At 42.9% G+C, this 18,118-nt stretch overlaps 1 protein-coding gene across 8 annotated transcripts in view; it reads left to right on the plus strand.

Annotated features, from left to right (window-relative positions):
- LOC310835942 (far upstream element-binding protein 3-like) overlaps positions 1 to 18,118 on the plus strand; it is a 333,755-nt gene that overhangs the window by 247,985 nt on the left and 67,652 nt on the right. For all 8 annotated transcript variants that reach the window (XM_083720902.1, XM_083720903.1, XM_083720904.1 and 5 more), the window contains one exon: positions 148 to 224. In XM_083720902.1, coding sequence (XP_083577028.1) covers positions 148 to 224 — 77 coding nt within the window. The remainder of the gene's footprint in view (positions 1 to 147; positions 225 to 18,118) is intronic.

Genomic DNA, 18,118 nt, shown 5'->3' on the forward strand with positions numbered 1-18,118 from the left:
TGAGTTGGTAGTGAAACGAGTCCAGAGCTAATCTTGTGCATACTATGGTCTCTTTCAACCCTTTTTGACAAATTTTAATATGGACACATCATTGTGGATGGACCAGCTCCTTTTCCCTTCAATCACTAATGATCTTGTTCTCCACAGCGGTCCTCAGACCTTCATGACGCAGGGTTGGGGTGGCACTTATCAGACGTGGCAACAGCCTGGGCAGCAGGTTCCAAGTAAGTGTCTTGTAATCGTAGAGCTTCCAAAAATCACCCAGTTTAAGTTGATTGAGTTAAAGAGTGGGGGGACCTCTTGCCCTCTGTATTTTTCTGGGCTACATCTCCCATTGACCATTGGCCATGCTGATGGGAGTCATAGTTTGGCTACATATGGAGGGCCACAGGTTCCCCACCACTGGACTCTTAAAGGAAACGTTTCTTCAAACATGCAATATCTGGAGTTGTATATCATGCAGCACCTCAGTTTGCTACTGCTTAAGCACTGGTTAAACATGAGCATGTGGGCAGGGCAAAAAGCTGAGAATTAAATATAAATTACTAACAGATGTAAAAGAAAGAGGAGGCTTTGCCCTGCCAGACTTTAAGTTATACTATGAGGCATCATGTCTTTGCTGGTTAAAAGAATGGATAAAACTTTAAAATACAAAACTATTGGATTTAGAAAGATTTGATAACAGATTTGGGTGGCATGCGTATCTATGGCAAGAGAAGAAAAAGGGTTATAAATCGTTTGAAAACCATATCTTCCAGAAATCGTTAATTGAAGTATGGGACAGATACAAAAATTTATTAGAAATGGGGGTTCCACATTGGTTATCGCTACTAGAGGTTATAGGAGTTAAGAAAATTAATATGAGGAGTGAATGGATTACTTATGGAGACTTGGTGGTGAAAGAAGGAGAGAAATGGAGATTGAAACCATATGAGCAAGTAAAAGAACATGTATTTGACTGGCTGCACTATTATCAGATAAGTGATATGTTCAAAAAGGATGTGAAAGAAAAAGGGTATAAAGAAAAAGATTCGAAATTTCAAACAGAAATTGTTAATAATGATTGTAAAATAATCTCAAAAATGTATAAAATTTTATTGGAATGGCACACGATAGATGAGGAAGTTAAAGCGGTAATGATTCATTGGGCCAGAGATTTAGGGTATAGTATAGATATGGAAGACTGGCAAAAAATATGGAATGAAAATCTGAAGTTTACAGCATGTACTACGTTAAAAGAAAATGTTATGAAAATGGTATACAGATGGTATATGACACCAGTTAAATTGGCAAAAATGTACAAAACCTGTAACAAATGTTGGAAATGTAAAGAGAAAGAGGGTACATTTATTCATATGTGGTGGGAGTGTAAGAAAGTGAAGGGGTTCTGGGAAATGATATATAATGAGTTAAAGAAAATGCTGAAATATAGCTTTGTAAAGAAACCAGAAACCTTCCTACTGGGAATAACTAAAAAGGAAATAAATAAGAGGGACTGTAAACTCTTTCAGTATGCAATAACAGCAGCGAGAATATTGATGGCCCAAAAATGGAAACAAGAAGAACTACCGACTTTGGAAGAATGGAGAACAAAACTAACAGACTATGCAGAACTGGACAAATTAACTGGAAAAATTAGACTTCAAAGAGACCATAAGTTTCTAGAGGACTGGGGGGAAAATCAGAGAATATTTGAAAACTGTATGTGAGGAACATACAATGCTAGTGTGTTTTAAAGAAGCTTTGTGAAAAAAATAAGGAATATTGCAAGAATGTAAATGAGGACAGAAAATTTTTATTTAAAGGCGATACTATAATTAAGGAATGTGAAGATAGAAATTTAACTACGGATGATTGTCAGAGGAGTTGAGGGAGGTTCAGTAAGTCAAAATATGTGATGTGGAAATTTGTATGACTGGAGATTTTATGAAAAAAAAAATAATAAAAACTTATTATAAAAAAAATAAACATGAGCATGTGAGAACTACTAGCAAGAATAATAGAATCTTAGAGCTGGAATGTACCCAAGGGTCATCTACTCCAATGCCCTGCAATGCAGGAATCTCGACGAAAGCATTCATGACAAATGGCCATCCAAACTCTATAAACCTCCAAGGAAGGAGAGTCCACCACCTCTCATGGGAGTCTGTTCCACTGTTGAATAGCTCTTACTGTCAGAATGTTTTCCCAAATGTTTAGTTGAAATCTCCTTTCTTGTCACTTGAAGCCATTGGTTCGAGTCCTACCCTCCAGAGCAGATATTTGAAGATGGCTATTTCTTTTCAGTCTCCACTTTTCCAGGCAAAACATACCCAACTCCTTCATGCGCTCCTTGTAAGGCTTAGTTTCCAGACCCTTGATCATCTTGGTTGCCCTCCACTTCACACGTTCCAGCTTGTCAACATCCTTTTTAAATTGTGAAGCCCAGAATTGGACACAGTATTCTAGGTGGGGTCTGAGCAAGGCAGAATAGAGTGGTACTATTACTTCCCTTGATCTGGACATTATACTTCTGTTGATGCAACCTAAAATAGTGTAACCTTTTTTGCTGCTGCATCACACTGGTGGTTTTTTAAAAAATGTATTTTTATTTTTTAAAAATATTGGTTTTCAAAAGTATGAGCAGTGCCGGTTTCCGGTTTGGCAGGGACATCAGGAAGAAGTGCGGAATAGCCTCTCGGGGAATTCTGAGCAGCGCGGGGGCTTTTTAGAGGTCCGCAAGTACCCTGCGGACCTTGGATCCTCAAGGGGAATACCTTGAGGGACGGAGCACCCAGCGGCGCCCAGACGTGCTCTCCTGCTTCTTGGGTTTAAATAATAATCCGAGGACGGGATAGAGCTGCGGGCGCGAAGGGGAAGCACCTCAGACCTCACGCTGTGCAGTCTCAGGCTTCTGATTAAAGTGCCAAGCTTCCACGATAAAATTGAATTCTGAAGAATGGGATATTTTTAAACACTGACATTCGGGAGGAATTCAAAGAATTTGACCAGCCAAGGGATGCAAAAAGGGAGTCCGTCCTGGCTGCAGTGTAAAGATGGTGCAGAGAACAAAGACATAAGAACAAAGGTGGAAGTGAAAGTTCCTGCTGAGTAAGTGTAAAACTGAAAGTCCTCAGAGGCACTGCACTGAGGCAAACGCCATTTTATAACGTTGAAAGAGGGAAAAGAGTTAAAAAGGGACTTTGTTTCTCTTCTTTTCTTGCGAAGACTTTGTGGCTCGGTGGGAGAAACAGTAACGTGCTGAGCTCCAGCCCAGAGACTCAGATACTTTGTATAAAACTTTATATAAAACAGAGGGGAATGCTGGCAACATTGGAAGGGACTGACAAGTGAAAGTGGGACAGAGCAGTAAAAGTTTTAAAGTGTGTTGCAGAGATCCCTAAGCCTCTCATCTCTGATTAAATGGACATAGAAGAGGTTTGAATTGAAACTGATCATTCTCATACCCCCACTGGAATGAGAAGGGAGGAATTTAATTTGGAAAAACGCTTTATACCCAAATATCCTTTGAGGATTAAGCCTGCGAGTGGCTAGAAAAATCACCTCCCTGGCTCCCTGATTGGATTACAACTCCACCTGGATCTATAAGTTGGATTGAGCCGACAAGTGGCAGAAGACCAGAAAAGGACCTTTAAATTGAGACAGTAGTTGGGACAAGGTCTATATATTTCTGACTTGTATTACTTCTTTTTTCCTTTCCTTTTCTTTTGAGACAGTACTTGATGTGCATTTAAATGGGTGATCTTTAAAGTGTGTGGCTAAGACAAAGAAATTGAAAGCTATAGTGAAGAGAAGGAAAAACATCTGAGGGTTATTGCCCAAATTACAATTTGTCATTAACTCGCTTTTCGGCTCTTTGGAGTACATGCTCCCTCTAGTGGTGAAAGTATAATATTGAGTTATATGCTTAAAAATGCCAGGGGAAAATGGGGGGGGGGGGGGGAATGGAGGAACGCCAGGGGATAGAAGACAGTTGAAACAGGAAGAAATGAAGGACTTGGACATTTTATGGTTAAAAATAAAGGAAGAATTTAAACAAAATGAACAACATATGGAGAAAAAATTGGCAGAAGTACAAGAAACTCTGGATAAGAAAATAGAGGGGTTAGATCAAAAACAACGGAAGAGCTAGCGAAACGAACTCAGAAGGAAGTTAAGGAAAATAGGAAAGAGACAGATAGAATTAAAGAGGAAATGACAGAGGTTAGTAAAATACAAGAACAGATCTGGGACAACATGGCTCTGATGGAGATGAGGCAGAAGCAAAGAGGGGTAGTATAAGAAGCAAATGAAGATATAAAAGCAAAAATGATTAAAGAATTGGCAAGACGGATGGATATGAAGGAGGAAGAAATTGAATATACAATTGAGAATGTGTTTAGAATTAAAGTGAGATCGGTAAAAGCCAAAGCCAAAAAACTGCCTAGAGATTAATTTTTAATTCATTAGAGATGAGTGATGCAATTCTGAGAATGAGTTATTGTAATGGTTCTAGGGGTTGCTCGTGCGTAAGTTGCCACCACTCCTGGCTAGGTTGCCTGGTTGAACTCTTTCTGTCTGGACAGCCTCTCACCCGTGGCTGTCTCAGTTGCTGGCAGAATCCGTCAGTGGGCGTTTCTTGAACTTCTTCCAGCAAAGAAGTTCTTTGATGCCAAGTCTCCTCCTACTCTCCCTGCGCGGAAGTCTTCTGCGCAGGGAGGGTGTGGGCAGCGGAATACCCGTGCTCTCCCCGCTGGTCTCCGGTGAAGAGTCCTGGAGCCTCCTCTCCAATTCCCCCATCTGCCCCCCTTCACCACTGGTGTTACGCTGATTTCCTTCCCCAGCAGATGGGCTGCCTCTCTCCCTACTGGGACCCTCTCCGGCATCCCTCTGGAGCCTTCCCTCCGCCTCTGGCTCCGATGGCAGTTCCCTGACAGTTATAATAACAAATTATTAATTGATGGAAGACCAATCATCATTTTTAAAGAGATTCCTACCAGATTTTTACAAAAAAGAGACGGATACAAACAACTGGTGACTCTACTGAAGAAAAATGGAATCCAACATAGGTGGGAGTTTCCTGAAGGAATCTTTTTATTACAAAGACAAAAGATTTAGACTAACAGATCTCCAAGAGGTAAAGAAATTCTCTAGAAGATATGAGAAAGAATTAGGCAAGATGGAAGGAAGCCTTGTTGGTCTCACATCCACCGGAGCAGACCTTTATGTCGAAGAAGAGAACAAAAAGAAGAGGAAAGACAGAAACAAAGGAGAAGTAGAGGGAGAAGAAGAAGAGGTAGAAGAGGAAGAGGAGGAAGACAACACTAACAAAACCACCCAAATTTAATTCATCTCTTTGTCTCAAAAGTAGATTAAGGAAATGACGTTGAAATTGATAACCTGGAATATTAATGGGTTTAACAAGAACTCTAAACGAAATAAAGTTGAAAATGTTTTGAAAAAAAGGAATCTTGATGTAATCTGTTTACAAGAAACTCATGTTGCTAAAAAACATAGACACATTTTGATTAATAAGACTGGGTAGAAAGCTCATAACTTCAGATGTTAATAAAAAAAGAGGGGTGGTTTTATATATAAAGGAGAGATTAGATCCTAAACTGATTTCTAAAGATGAGGAAGGAAGAGTGATTGTGATACAAATAACGCTGCAGGGCGAGAGGTTAATTGTAGTGGTAATATACACACCTAATGGAAACAAAGCGGAATTCTTTAAGAGATTAGAGGAAAGATTGATGGACTTTATGGATCAGAAGATAATTTTGATGGGGGATTGCAGTGGAGTGGTAATGCTGGAAATAGATAGAATGTCAAAGAAAAAAGGTATAAAACAGGGTAAACTTCATAAGACATTCTTTGATTTGGTTGAAAATTTTGGCTTAATAGACATTTGGAGGTTGAAACACCCAATTACAAAACAGTTCACTTTTTTCTCGGAACCCCATCAAAGCTCGAGCAGAATAGCCTATGTATGGGTATCCAAAGAATTGGCCCCAAGAGTAAGTAAAAATGAGATTATTCCACAAACCCAATCTGATCACAATTCAATATATTTGGAATTGAGAGGTAAAGAGCAATCTTCTTTCAGATGGAGGATGAATGATACATTGTTTGAGAACCCAAAAATAGTAGAGAAAGCAAAAGAGGCAATAAAGGAATATTTTGATTGGAATTTACACAAAGAGGCTGGTTCGGATATAGTGTGCGACATGAGTAAAGCAGTTATGAGGGGTTTCCTGATACAGCAAAACAGCTTCAAGAAAGAAAAGAAAAGAAAAAAGAGGAAATCCTGACTCAACTCATGGATAATGAGAAAAAAATAGTAATAAAACCAAAAGATGAACAAATTAAACAGACTATTAAAATGTTACAAACTCAGTTTTCCATTTTGGTGAACCAAGAAGTGGAATGGAAATTAAAATTAATGAGACAGAAGTATTTTGAATCAGCTAAGAAAACCGGGAAGCTACTGGCATGGCAACTAAGAAAACGTCAAAGTCAAAATACAATTAATAAAATCAAGATAGGAGAACAATTGACAGAAGACCCAAAAGAAATAAGAAGAGCCTTTCAAGGATTTTATAAGGAACTTTACAGGAAAGACAAGGAAGACATAAAAAAAATAGAGAGATAGTTGGAAACACATAAAGGAAAACAGATTCCACCAGAACAAAGAACAACTAAACGCCCCAATAACAAAACAGGAACTCCAAAGGACAATAAAGAAGATGAAACAAGGTAAAGCCCCAGGACCGGATGGGCTTACCTCAAAGTATTACAAAACCCTTAGTGAACAGCTGTTACCGATTCTCTGTGAAGTAATGAACTCTATCCTACAAGGAGGAAAAATACAAAATTCCTGGAAGGAGGCATATATAAGGTTGATCCCCAAACAAGACACAGACCATTTGAATGTCAAGAATTTCAGACCACTATCATTGTTAAACAATGATTACAAATTATTTGCGGACATTATGGCAAACAGATTAAAAATAATACTAAATGAACTAATTCATAAAGACCAAGGAGGCTTCTTACCAGGCAGGCAATTAAAAGATAATGTAAGACATATTATTAATATATTGGAACACTTAGAGGTAAGAAATGACAAACCAGCTTTATTAATGTTTATTGATGCTGAAAAAGCATTCGATAACACTGGCCAACAACAAATTTGTTGTCTGTGTTTTTTCAGTTAATTTAGGACGAATCTGATGCACTGAATCCAAAAATCACATTGGTTTTGCTCAATCAGGTCAAGTTTTTAAGCTATGGCCACATGTCTTTTTTTACGCTTTTGTTCACATGTACGCTTGTGTGGAGCATTTTAGAAGAAGGTGGGGGTAAAATGCCATGTGGAATAATTGTTTTGATTGGAAATGATTATTTTAATGACAGGAAGTATTCAGGTCCGATAGTTCTGGGTGATTATGTCGAAAAGGGATCAGTTTGAAGTCATAAAACCTCGAAATCTTCTATAAATTGGTGCGGCAAAGCATAAAGTTGGGGGATCAAAACTAAGTTAATGGGGCAGCCGCCCCACGAAGTGTATAGGAAACTCCACCAACTTATGACTAATTTGTAACTATTTCTGTTTGGAATTCCCATGGTTTGGAGGGAGCCGACAAACCATGTCACTGACTGCTACTTCTGCGCTGTTGATGTGACTGGGATCAACAGAAAGAACTGGAGCAGCCTCAAGTATCCTGATCTTCAATCAGCACATCGTCCTGTAGCTCATTGTGATGAAATTCCAGTGCCTATCTTCGGAGAACTTCCTAACATTAGTGACGAAGATGCCTCCAGTATTGAAGGACATGAAGAAGAAGAAGTGGTTCCTGAAGATGATGCTCCACATCCATTTTCCCAAAAGGAGTTGAATGATCTAGTTCGCGGCCTCAGCTTGTCAAAGGACTCTGCCGAACTGTTGGCATCCAGATTGAAGGGAAAAAAACCTCCTCTCTGACAGTGCTCGCATCAGCTTCTTCGCAACAGGCATCAAGAGTACCTCCGTTTTTTCTCGGAAGAGAAGGACTTGGTGTACTGTGCAGATATTGTGCAGCTTCTGCTCAAGCTTGGAGTGCCACAGTACGAACCCAAAGATTGGAGACTGTTCATTGACAGCAGCAAGCGATCACTGAAATGTGTTCTGCTACACAACGGCAACCAGTTTGCCTCTATACCCCTGGCTCACTCAAGTACACTGAAGGAGAACTATGAAGCGGTGAAATATGTGCTGGAGAAAATTGGTTATGATCAGCATAAGTGGTTAATTTGTGTTGACCTGAAGATGGTGAACTTTTTGTTGGGACAACAGTCTGGCTTCACCAAGTACCCATGTTTTCTGTGCATGTAGGATAATAGGGACCGTGCTCAGCATTACACGAAGAAGGACTGGCCTGTGCGGGAGGAATTGGTGCCTTGCAGAAAAAGGAACGTCATCAACGGCCCTCTGGTGGACAGAGACAGAATACTCTTCCCACCGCTGCACATCAAGCTCGGCTTAATCAAGCAGTTCACCAAGGCTCTGGACAAGGATGGTGACTGCTTCACTTACTTGTGCCAGGCCTTTCCAGGATTGACCATGGAGAAGTTGATAGCTGGCATCTTTGACGGTCCTCAGATCCGTCAGCTCATCAGAGATCCAGAGTTCGGAAACTCAATGAACAAAGTGGAACTGGAAGCGTGGAAGGCATTTGTTCTGGTAGTGAAGAACTTTCTTGGCAACAATAAGGCCAGAAACTACACAGAACTTGTGAACAACATGCTGACTGCTTTCTGAAACCTGGGCTGCAACATGAGCGTCAAGATGCACTACCTATTTTCACATAAGGACCGGTTTCCTGAGAACCTGGGCTCAATGAGTGACGAGCAGGGGGAGAGATTCCATCCGGACATGAAAGAGATGGAGACCATGTCTCAGGATCGCTGGGACGCAGTCATGATGGCATTCCAGGAGTTCCAAGAAACGGAAGTTCAAGCCCTGAAGTTTGAAAAATGGTGAAGCAACATGCAATTTACGTGTACTTACCTTTATCAATGCCCACCATTCAGTTTACAGAAATCAATGTTTCTATCAGGTAATCAATATATGTTGTTGGAAAAACTTTTTTTTTCTCCTAAAAACATATTTAGGATGATATGTGTTGACAAAAATCAGCTGATAATGCCACAAAAATGTAATCGATTTTGTCACAAGATCTGATTTTTTTTCGAATCAACATAGCACAAAAACCTGACCTGATGGAGAGAAACGGATGCCATTTCCTCATTCAGGAGTGCAGAAATAACCTAAATCAATTGTAGAAATCTAGACAACATTCAAAAAGTAAAAACTTGTTGCCCAGTGTAATATATCTTGGTTATTTATGAAGAAAAGTATGGGGATGATGGGGGTTTTGTGGCTCTTTCCTGAGAGGAATTGAGGCAATTTATTCGGAACAGAGAGCGAAACTAATAGTGAATAACGCTTTGACAAAATCATTCGACATCACAAAGGGTACCAGACAGGGGTGCCCACTGTCTCCGCTATTGTTTATAATAATGGACAAATTTGGACAACTGGCAGGATTTAAACTGAACAAGACAAAGGCGAAAATGGTGGTCAAGAATATGGAAAATAATGAGATAGAAAGGCTGGAACAAGAAAATGAAATTAAGGTGGTTAAGAAAGTAAAATACTTGGGAAATTAGATGACAGCAAAGAATATAAATTTGTTTAATGGCAATTACCAACCAGTGTGGAAAGAGATTAAAAGAGACTTGGAAATATGGGATAGATTAAAGTTGTCAATAAGTGGAAGAATGTCAGCGATCAAAATGAACATATTCCCAAGGATGCTATTTTTATTTCAAACGATTCCGATAATCAGAGGCTTAGGACAATTTAGAGAATGGCAGAAGGTTCTCTCGCACTTCATATGGCAAGGGAGAAAACCGAGGATTAAATTTAAAATACTGATGGACAGAAAGGAAAGAGGGGGGGTTTCTCAGTACCTGATTTGAAACTTTATTACGAAGCAGCCTGCTTATGTTGGATAAAGGATTGGATAACCCTGGAAAACTCAGACCTCTTAGATTTGGAGGGATACAATAACAGATATGGGTGGCACTCCTACCTCTGGTATGGTAAAGTGAAAGTGCACAGAGGTTTTACAAACCATGTGATAAGGAATGCCCTATATTGTCGGGATCTCCGTTCGACCGAGCTGATAAAGTTCATCTTCCTCCGGCCGAGTCCTTCGGAATTGCCTCCGACGTGATTGATGACCTGAGCCTCTGATAAGGCTCCAGGCACATCCCCCATTCAGCAGAGTTTCCAGCACAGGGAAGAGACGAGAGGTTTGGGCTACATTCCTAGGAGTTTTATTATCTAGCTACACAGACAGAAAAATACATCCTCTCTCTGTGAAAGCAGAGAGCAACTGAACAACAAAGGAACATGAAACCAGTTTGTCACATCCATCTCCTGTCTCCCGTGAGACTTCCAACAGTATGAAATGTGTGGCACAAACACAAACTAACATCCTCCCCCTTTCTGTGAATACCACTGGGCAGTGTGTCAGTACAATCTCAGTACAAACCCAGTTTCTGTACATAGGTACAGTGTTGATCCTTCGGAACAACCTTTCATAATAAATCAGCAGGAATTTCATTACCTGGCATGTAGGACACCGTTACGAATCCTTTCTGAACACATTCTCTAGCATGTTGCAGCTTCACTTGCAAGTGCTTTGTGCTTTGCTTACAACCTTCAGAAGTCAGCAAAGCCAAACATTCAGTTCCGCTTCACAAGAACTCAAGCTTACTGTTGTTTGCTTCTTGCACGACCAATCAAATAGACCCTGGTTGTACATGTAGCAAACTCCAGATGTGCTTTTCCTGTCTGTAGTGTCACTTCCAAAACTCACATCAGTAAATATCTCAAGACCACCAGACTTCTGATTGTTAAATCTCAGTCTGTAGTGCATATTGCCTTTCAAATAGCGTGCTATGCGTTTCAGAGCTTTCCAATCCTTAACAGTAGGATTGTTGACTTGTCTGCTTAGCAAGTTTGTGCTAACTGCAATGTCAGGTCTTGAACATCTGGCAATGAAGTTTAGTTTGCCTAGTACACTTCTGTACAGTGTAGTGTCAGAAAATGCTTCTTCAGTATCATCTACCTGATAGCCTGTTGTAATTGGTGTGTCTACAGGGTTAGCATCCATCAGGTTTAGTTTGGTTAACACATCAGCAATTTTCTGTGATTGGTGTACTAAAATATTGCCATCTTGGTCTCTCTCTCTCTTTCCAGAGATAGGTAGTTGGTGTTAGGATATTTCCGTTCCAACTTAAAAGGGAGCAGGCTTTGTGAGTCACAGAGTCTGCGTATTTCCTGTTCACAGGATGTTTCTGTTTTGATAGAGCTGTTGTTTCTCTCTCTCTGCCTGAGGAGACCGAAGCAGGCAGTCATGTTTTTTCTTTGTTCTGACGAATGCTGAATAAACTTCTAAATAATACTCTCCTGCGTGCATCTTTCGCTGTGCGAATTCTGCTGATAGAGCGTGCATCAGTTCTGGAATGTGGCAAACTATTTTCTGGAGCTCGTGTCGCTAATTGCTGATACTGTATCTACGGGAGGTCGATGGATCGTCCGGAAGTGACGTGGGGGCCATGATGGGCCATATCTCCCTGGCAGTATCCCAACAACAGGTTTCGGGCCCAGATTCACGGCACTTACAGGAGAGTAAGGCTGCGAAGGACTGCGTTGAGGTGTGTGGGAAAAGCGAAAGCAAATAAGGCTTTTCTGTTTAACGCAGCAAGAGTCTCTGATGTCCGGCTGGCCTAATTGGCCTGGGAGCCAAGCCAAGCAGGCTTCGTGATTAATGGGAGCCAAGATAAGGAGTCTCTGAAGTGAAAAAGACTCACGGCTCAAGTAAAGAGCTGGAATGGAGTTTTTCCAAGCCTCTGAAGCTGCTGAGTGCCCAAAGTTAAATCAGCACAATTATGAGACTTGGGCAAGTTGCTGTGAGAGCTTGCTGTGACAGTTTGGAGTGTGGCATACTGTGTGTGAAGCCCCTCCAGTTCCTCTGACAGAGAGATGGAAGGCCCAAGATTCAAAAGCCATAGACGTAATAGTATTGTCCGTCTCTCTGGAGGAAATTGCTACGCTAACTGGCAACACGACTGCACGTCAGATGTGGAATGATTTGAAAGTAGCTCATCTGCTGGTCATCCCAGCCCAGAGTTTGACTGCATAGGAGGTCCTGGCTGTTTCCCAGAATGCAAGTGAATGCAGGGATGCTGAGGGCACTGGTTGCAAGCTGCAGGGGGAGCAGACCGTGATGTCATCCCAGGCAGCATTCCAGCCTCCAGGGGGAGCCAAGGAGTCGGCAGCTGAGAGCTCTGTTTCTCATTGGAGCCAAGGTCAACTTTGCAGAGGCCGGAAGGCCAGAAGTAAACAGAGACAGATGCCTGCAGATGGCCCGAAGCAGAAGGGGGGTGGAAAGCCCAAGCCAGGGAAAAACAAGGCTTTGTTTGCTGGCACTGCTTCACCAAAGGCTAAAGGCAAGTCTGATGGCCAGGAGCAGGGGGGCAAGCAGCAAAAACCCACACCGGTGGAAAACAAGGTTTTGCTTGCTGGAAAAGCTGCTCCAAAGGCCAAGGCCAGATTTATCGTAGATTCAGTGCGCACCCGCCATCTGACAAAAGATAAGCACCTGTTTATCTCTTTCAAACCTCAAGATGGTGAGATCCACCTGGCTGATGGAAAGACGTTGCGAATTGCAGGAGAAGGGACTGTGAAACTGGCAAGTCTGCACACTACCATCAAAGATGTACTTTATGTTCCAGGTGCTGCAGACAATTTGCTCAGTGTCCGACAGCTGACTGGGCGTGGCTTTGAGCTTTCCTTCAAGAGGAGCGTCTGTGTCATCAGGAAAGGCAAAGAGGACATTTTGCATGCAAAGTTTATGGATGGCTTGTTCTGTATAACTTATGATGACAATGGTGCTGCTATGTCTAATGTTGATTCTTGTTGTGTTGCACAAACTAACAAAGTTCTTCATGAAGGAAAAACAAAAAAATTTCCTTCCAGTAGCACCTTAAAGACCAACTAAGTCAGTTCTTGGTATGAGCTTTCGTGTGCATGCACACTTCTTCAGATACCTTCAGATGCACATTCTTCAGATGCATTCATGAAGCACATCGAAGATTTTGTCACATGTCTTGGCAGGCGCTGGCCAAGATGGTTGGCTGAGGGTTTGAACATCAAACCCTGTAAGTTTCACATGAAATGTGTGTCTTGTGCAGAGAACAAGGTGAAGGTTGCCCCAAAAGGCAAGGAGTCTAGCAGGCAGGCTTCCAAACCCTACCAGCTAGTGCACGCAGACCTGGTTGGTCCACTTGCGCCCTCTTTGGGTGGAGCAAGGTACTTCATGGTTCTAATTGATTCTTTTTCCAGGTACATTCATGTGTTTATGCTTGAGCAGAAATCGCAAGCGTTTCCTAGGTTCAAGGCATTCTGTGCTTGGTTGGAGAATGTTCACGGTAAACGTATCAGCTGTATCTTTACTGATCGGGGCGGGGAATTCACTTCTCAGCAGTTTGAAGCTTTCCTGACTGAGAAGGGAATCCAGCATGACTTGTCAACGCCTAGATCGCCATGGATGAATGGACTTGCGGAGCGAGCAAATCAGACTTTGCTTCAAGGCCTGAAAACCTTGTTGCATGATGCCAATCTCCCTGAGAATTTTTGGGGGGAGACTCTGTCAACGGTTGTTTATACCTTTAATCACAGACTGTCATTACCTATTGGTTGTACTCCCTATGAGAAGATGTTTGGTAAGAAACCTAACGTCAAGCACATGAGAATCTTTGGTTCTGACATGTGGGTACACACCCCACAGAGCAACAAGCTTGGGAAGCGTGGGGCACATGGTTTGTTCATGGGGTATGAAAAAGGTGCATACAGGGTATGGATGACTAACTCTAAGTCCATTAAGTTCGACAAGAGTGTTGAGTACAATCCTAAGTGGGGGGGGGGGGGGAATGTGGGAATTTTCCAGCGTTACCCAGAGGAAGATGAAGGTGATGTGAAAAAAGCAGATGATGTTGAGGAAGCTGAGGAAGCTGCTGCTGCTGATCAGAGTTCGGATTCCAGTTCAGTGGGCGGCGCTGCTGCTGGTGTCAGCGACAGTGATGACACAGCAGACTACAAGAGCGCAAAGGTCTCAGTCAGACCATCTGATGCGTCTGACAATGAACTGGAAGAACCACTGTTCACCATTGGTCACTTTTCTCTTAAGAAGGAGGAGATGAGTCCAGAAGACTTGCGTCTAGTTCGCAGGTCTGAAAGGGCGACCAAAGGTAGACCTCCAAAGAGATTTGCTGATGAGTTTGCTAAGACGGCAACTGCTGTTCTTAGTAGCTCAGAGAAGGTGTGGGAACCTTCAAGCTTCAAAGAGCTTCAAGAGTTAACCTCTAAAGATGCTGAGCCTTGGCTTAATGTCATGAAGGCTGAAGTTGATTCCTTGAACAGGAACCAAACTTGGGAACTGGTACCGGTAGTTCCAGGAATGAGACTGGTTGGCAGCAAATGGGTCTTCAAGGCCAAGACAGACCAGAATGGCAAGGTTGTCAGACACAAAGCCAGATTGCTTGCCAGAGGTTTTTCACAGGTACCAGGACAGGATTACCACGAGACCTACTCACCCACCGTCAAGTATGAGAGCATTCGGCTGATGCTCAAGATCGCTGCAGAGGAGAAACTGCATGTTTCCCATCACGACATTAATACAGCTGTTTTGTATGGGATTTTGGGGGAGGAGCTGTACATGCTTCCACCTGATGGAATGCAGATACAGAAGGGAATGGTCTGTAAACTGCGGAAATCCTTATATGGTCTCAAGCAGAGTGCCAGGTGTTGGAACACAAAACTCACTGAGACACTGCTTTCTCTAGGTTTTCACCAGGGCAAAGCTGATCCGTGTGTGTTTGTCAAGGAGGAGGGGCAAAACAAACTGTATTGTTTATGTTTTGTTGATGATCTTCTGATGTTTTGGAAGAATCAGGCTTTTTACCAAAGCACCCTAGCTCAGCTGAAGGAGCACTTTGACATGAAGGATCTTGGTGAGGTATCCAACTATCTTTCTCTGCAGGTGGAGAGGGACCAAGCAGGTAATTTTCTGGTACACCAAACACAGAAAATTGCTGATGTATTAACCAGGTTGAATTTGGTTGATGCAAACCCAGCAGACACACCGATGGTGACAGGTTACCAGGTAGATAGTACTGCTGAAGTGTTTTCTGACACTACGCTGTACAGATGTATTCTAGGCAAGTTGAATTTCACTGCTAGATGTTCAAGACCTGACATAGCTGTAAGCACTAACCTACTTAGCAGACATGCTAACAATCCTACTGTTCAGGATTGGAAAGCTCTGAAGTGCATAGCCCGCTATTTGAAAGGGACTTTGCACTACAGGCTGAGGTTCACCAGTCAGAAGACTGTAGGTCTTGAAATCTTTGCAGATGCTAGTTTTGGAAGTGACACCACGGATGGTACAAGCACTTCTGGAGTATGCTACATGTACAACCACTGTCTGTTTGACTGGTTGTGCAAAAAGCAGACGACAGTAAGCCTGAGTTCCTGTGAAGCAGAACTCAATGCTCTGTCATTTTCACTCATGGATTGTGAATGGTTGATGCAACTGTTTAAGGACATCGGGGTTTCTGTGAAATGTCCTATACAAGTGTATCAAGACAATAGATCCTGTTTGGCTTTGCTGAACTCAGAGAGTTGCAAGCAAAGAACCAAGTACTTGCAGATTAAGCTACATCGTGCAAGAGAGTGTATTCAGAAAGGACTCATTCAGGTGTCCTACATGCCAGGAAATGAAATTCCTGCTGATCTGTTGTCTAAGGTTGTTAACAGAGAACAACGTAAGGTTTACGTACAGAGGTTGCAATTGGGTTGAACCACAGGTACTACAGGTTACACGGAAAGGGGGAGGATGTTAGGATATTTCCGTTCCACCTTAAGAGGGAGTAGGCTGTGTGAGTCACAGAGCCTGCGTATTTCCTGTTCACAGGATGTTTCTGTTTTGATAGAGCTGTTGTTTCTCTCTCTCTCTGCCTGAGCAGACCGAAGCAGGCAGTCATGTTTGTTCTTTGTTCTGACCAACGCTGAATAAACTTCTAAATAATACTCTCCTGCGTGCATCTTTCGCTGTGCGAATTCTGCTGATAGAGCGTGCATCAGTTCTGGAATGTGGCAAGCTATTTTCTGGAGCTCGTGTCGCTAATTGCTGATACTGTATCTACGGGAGGTCGATGGATCGTCCAGAAGTGACGTGGGGGCCATGATGGGCCATATCTCCCTGGCAGTATCCCAACAGTTGGTTACCTCACCAAGATCTTACATGTCAAAGTGCTCCTTCAATTGAGCTAGGGCGGTATTGTACATTTTGACATCCTTCCAAAAGAAAAAAATATCATCAACATAAAATAAGCAATACAGCTTCTTTTGCCCTTCCTCTTTGACAAATACACATGGATCAGCTTTACCTTGCTGAAAACCTAGAGAAAACAACACTTCAGTGAGTTTAGAGTGCCAGCATCGTGCACTTTGTTTGAGACCATATAAGGACCTCTTCAGAGAGCAAACAAATCCCTGTTTTGCCTGTACGCCATCAGGTGGAAGCATATAAAGTGATTCACCTAAGGTTCCGTACAAAAATGCTGTATTCACATTGTGGTGAGAAACGTGTAGATTCTCTTCTGCAGCAAGTTTGAGCATAAGCCTAATGCTGTCATATCTCACGGTGGGTGAGTAGGTCTCGTGATAGTCTTCTCCTGGTACCTGTGAAAAACCTCTGGCTACCAATCTGGCTTTTTGTCTGACTACCTTGCCATTTTGATCTGTCTTTGCTTTGAATACCCATTTGCTGTCAAGCAGTTTCATCCCTGGAACTGTTGGAACTAGCTCCCATGTTTTGTTCCTCTCTAAGGAATCAAGCTCAGTGTCAGGATGATATGTGGGTGCTAGCCGAGATAACAACCCAGGACTCCAGCCAGCATTACAAGATTTATTAAGTCCAAAAACTATGTACAATCCGGAGCTCTTAAAAGCATGTCTTCCTCAGTAACTATCAGTTGCCGGAAGTGGCTCCTGCCTCTTCCCTTTCCAGCATAGAAACTTCCTGAGCCCCCACCCCCTTTTCCTTCTCTCTCTACGTAAAGACCGAAGCGTTGGAGGCTGTTCCTTTCTGTTTCCGTGTTTCCTGACAGCCCCTCCTCCTCTTCTCTCTCTTATGAAGTGCAGCTGCTCATTAAAGGAGGCGGCTCCCTGTACATTCCGATCTCTCCCCCCTTCTCAGCCAACAGATCCCTGACATCCACCCCCTCCTCAAAACCCCCCTTCCCATCCTCAGGACAGACGGCTACCTCTTCCTCACTGATATCGTGAGGCGAGGAAGAGAATCCTAGAAAGATGTCGTCATCGTCTTCTGTGTCCACAAAACCATCCTTCCAGCCCTCCCCCAACCCCGTTGTTTTGAGGTGATCCTCGTTCCGCCGACCCCCCCCCCCCCGGTGCCCACTTGTCACCCTCAGATGGTGTGAACCCTTCGAAGTCCTCCTCGTCCTCCATCGGCCCCAAAATCTCCCTAAACCTGGGGGTTTTGGCTTGTCGGGAAATAAGGCGTGGAACCTCCACCAGAAACTCCTCAGTGATACAACTCTCTGGCACCCACGTGTTTTCTGAGCTAGGTGGCCCCTCCCAGGCCACTACATACTCTAGTTGCTTCCTGCACCACCAAGAGTGCAGTATCTCTGTCACCTCGTTGCATTTCTCGCTCTCCGCCATGTCTGGTGTTGTGGTTGCCCCCTCCCTGGATGGCTGCTCCCCTCCCTGTAGGGCGACAACAGTGACCAGGAAGGTCTCATATTACACAGAGAACAAATCCCTGAGAATTGCCTGGAACATCCTGTCCCACAGTTAGACCCATCATGTGATGTAAACATCAAACTGCTTGTTCGCAGCTGCGTAGTACTCATATCCCAACATCGGCATCCATCACCTCATAAAACTTCCCCAGATCCCGGAGTGCATCATTATCGGTGGCAATTAGGAGCCGCACCC

Source organism: Podarcis gaigeae (assembly GCF_964106915.1).
Source record: "Podarcis gaigeae genome assembly, chromosome: W".
Taxonomy (NCBI): domain Eukaryota; kingdom Metazoa; phylum Chordata; class Lepidosauria; order Squamata; family Lacertidae; genus Podarcis; species Podarcis gaigeae.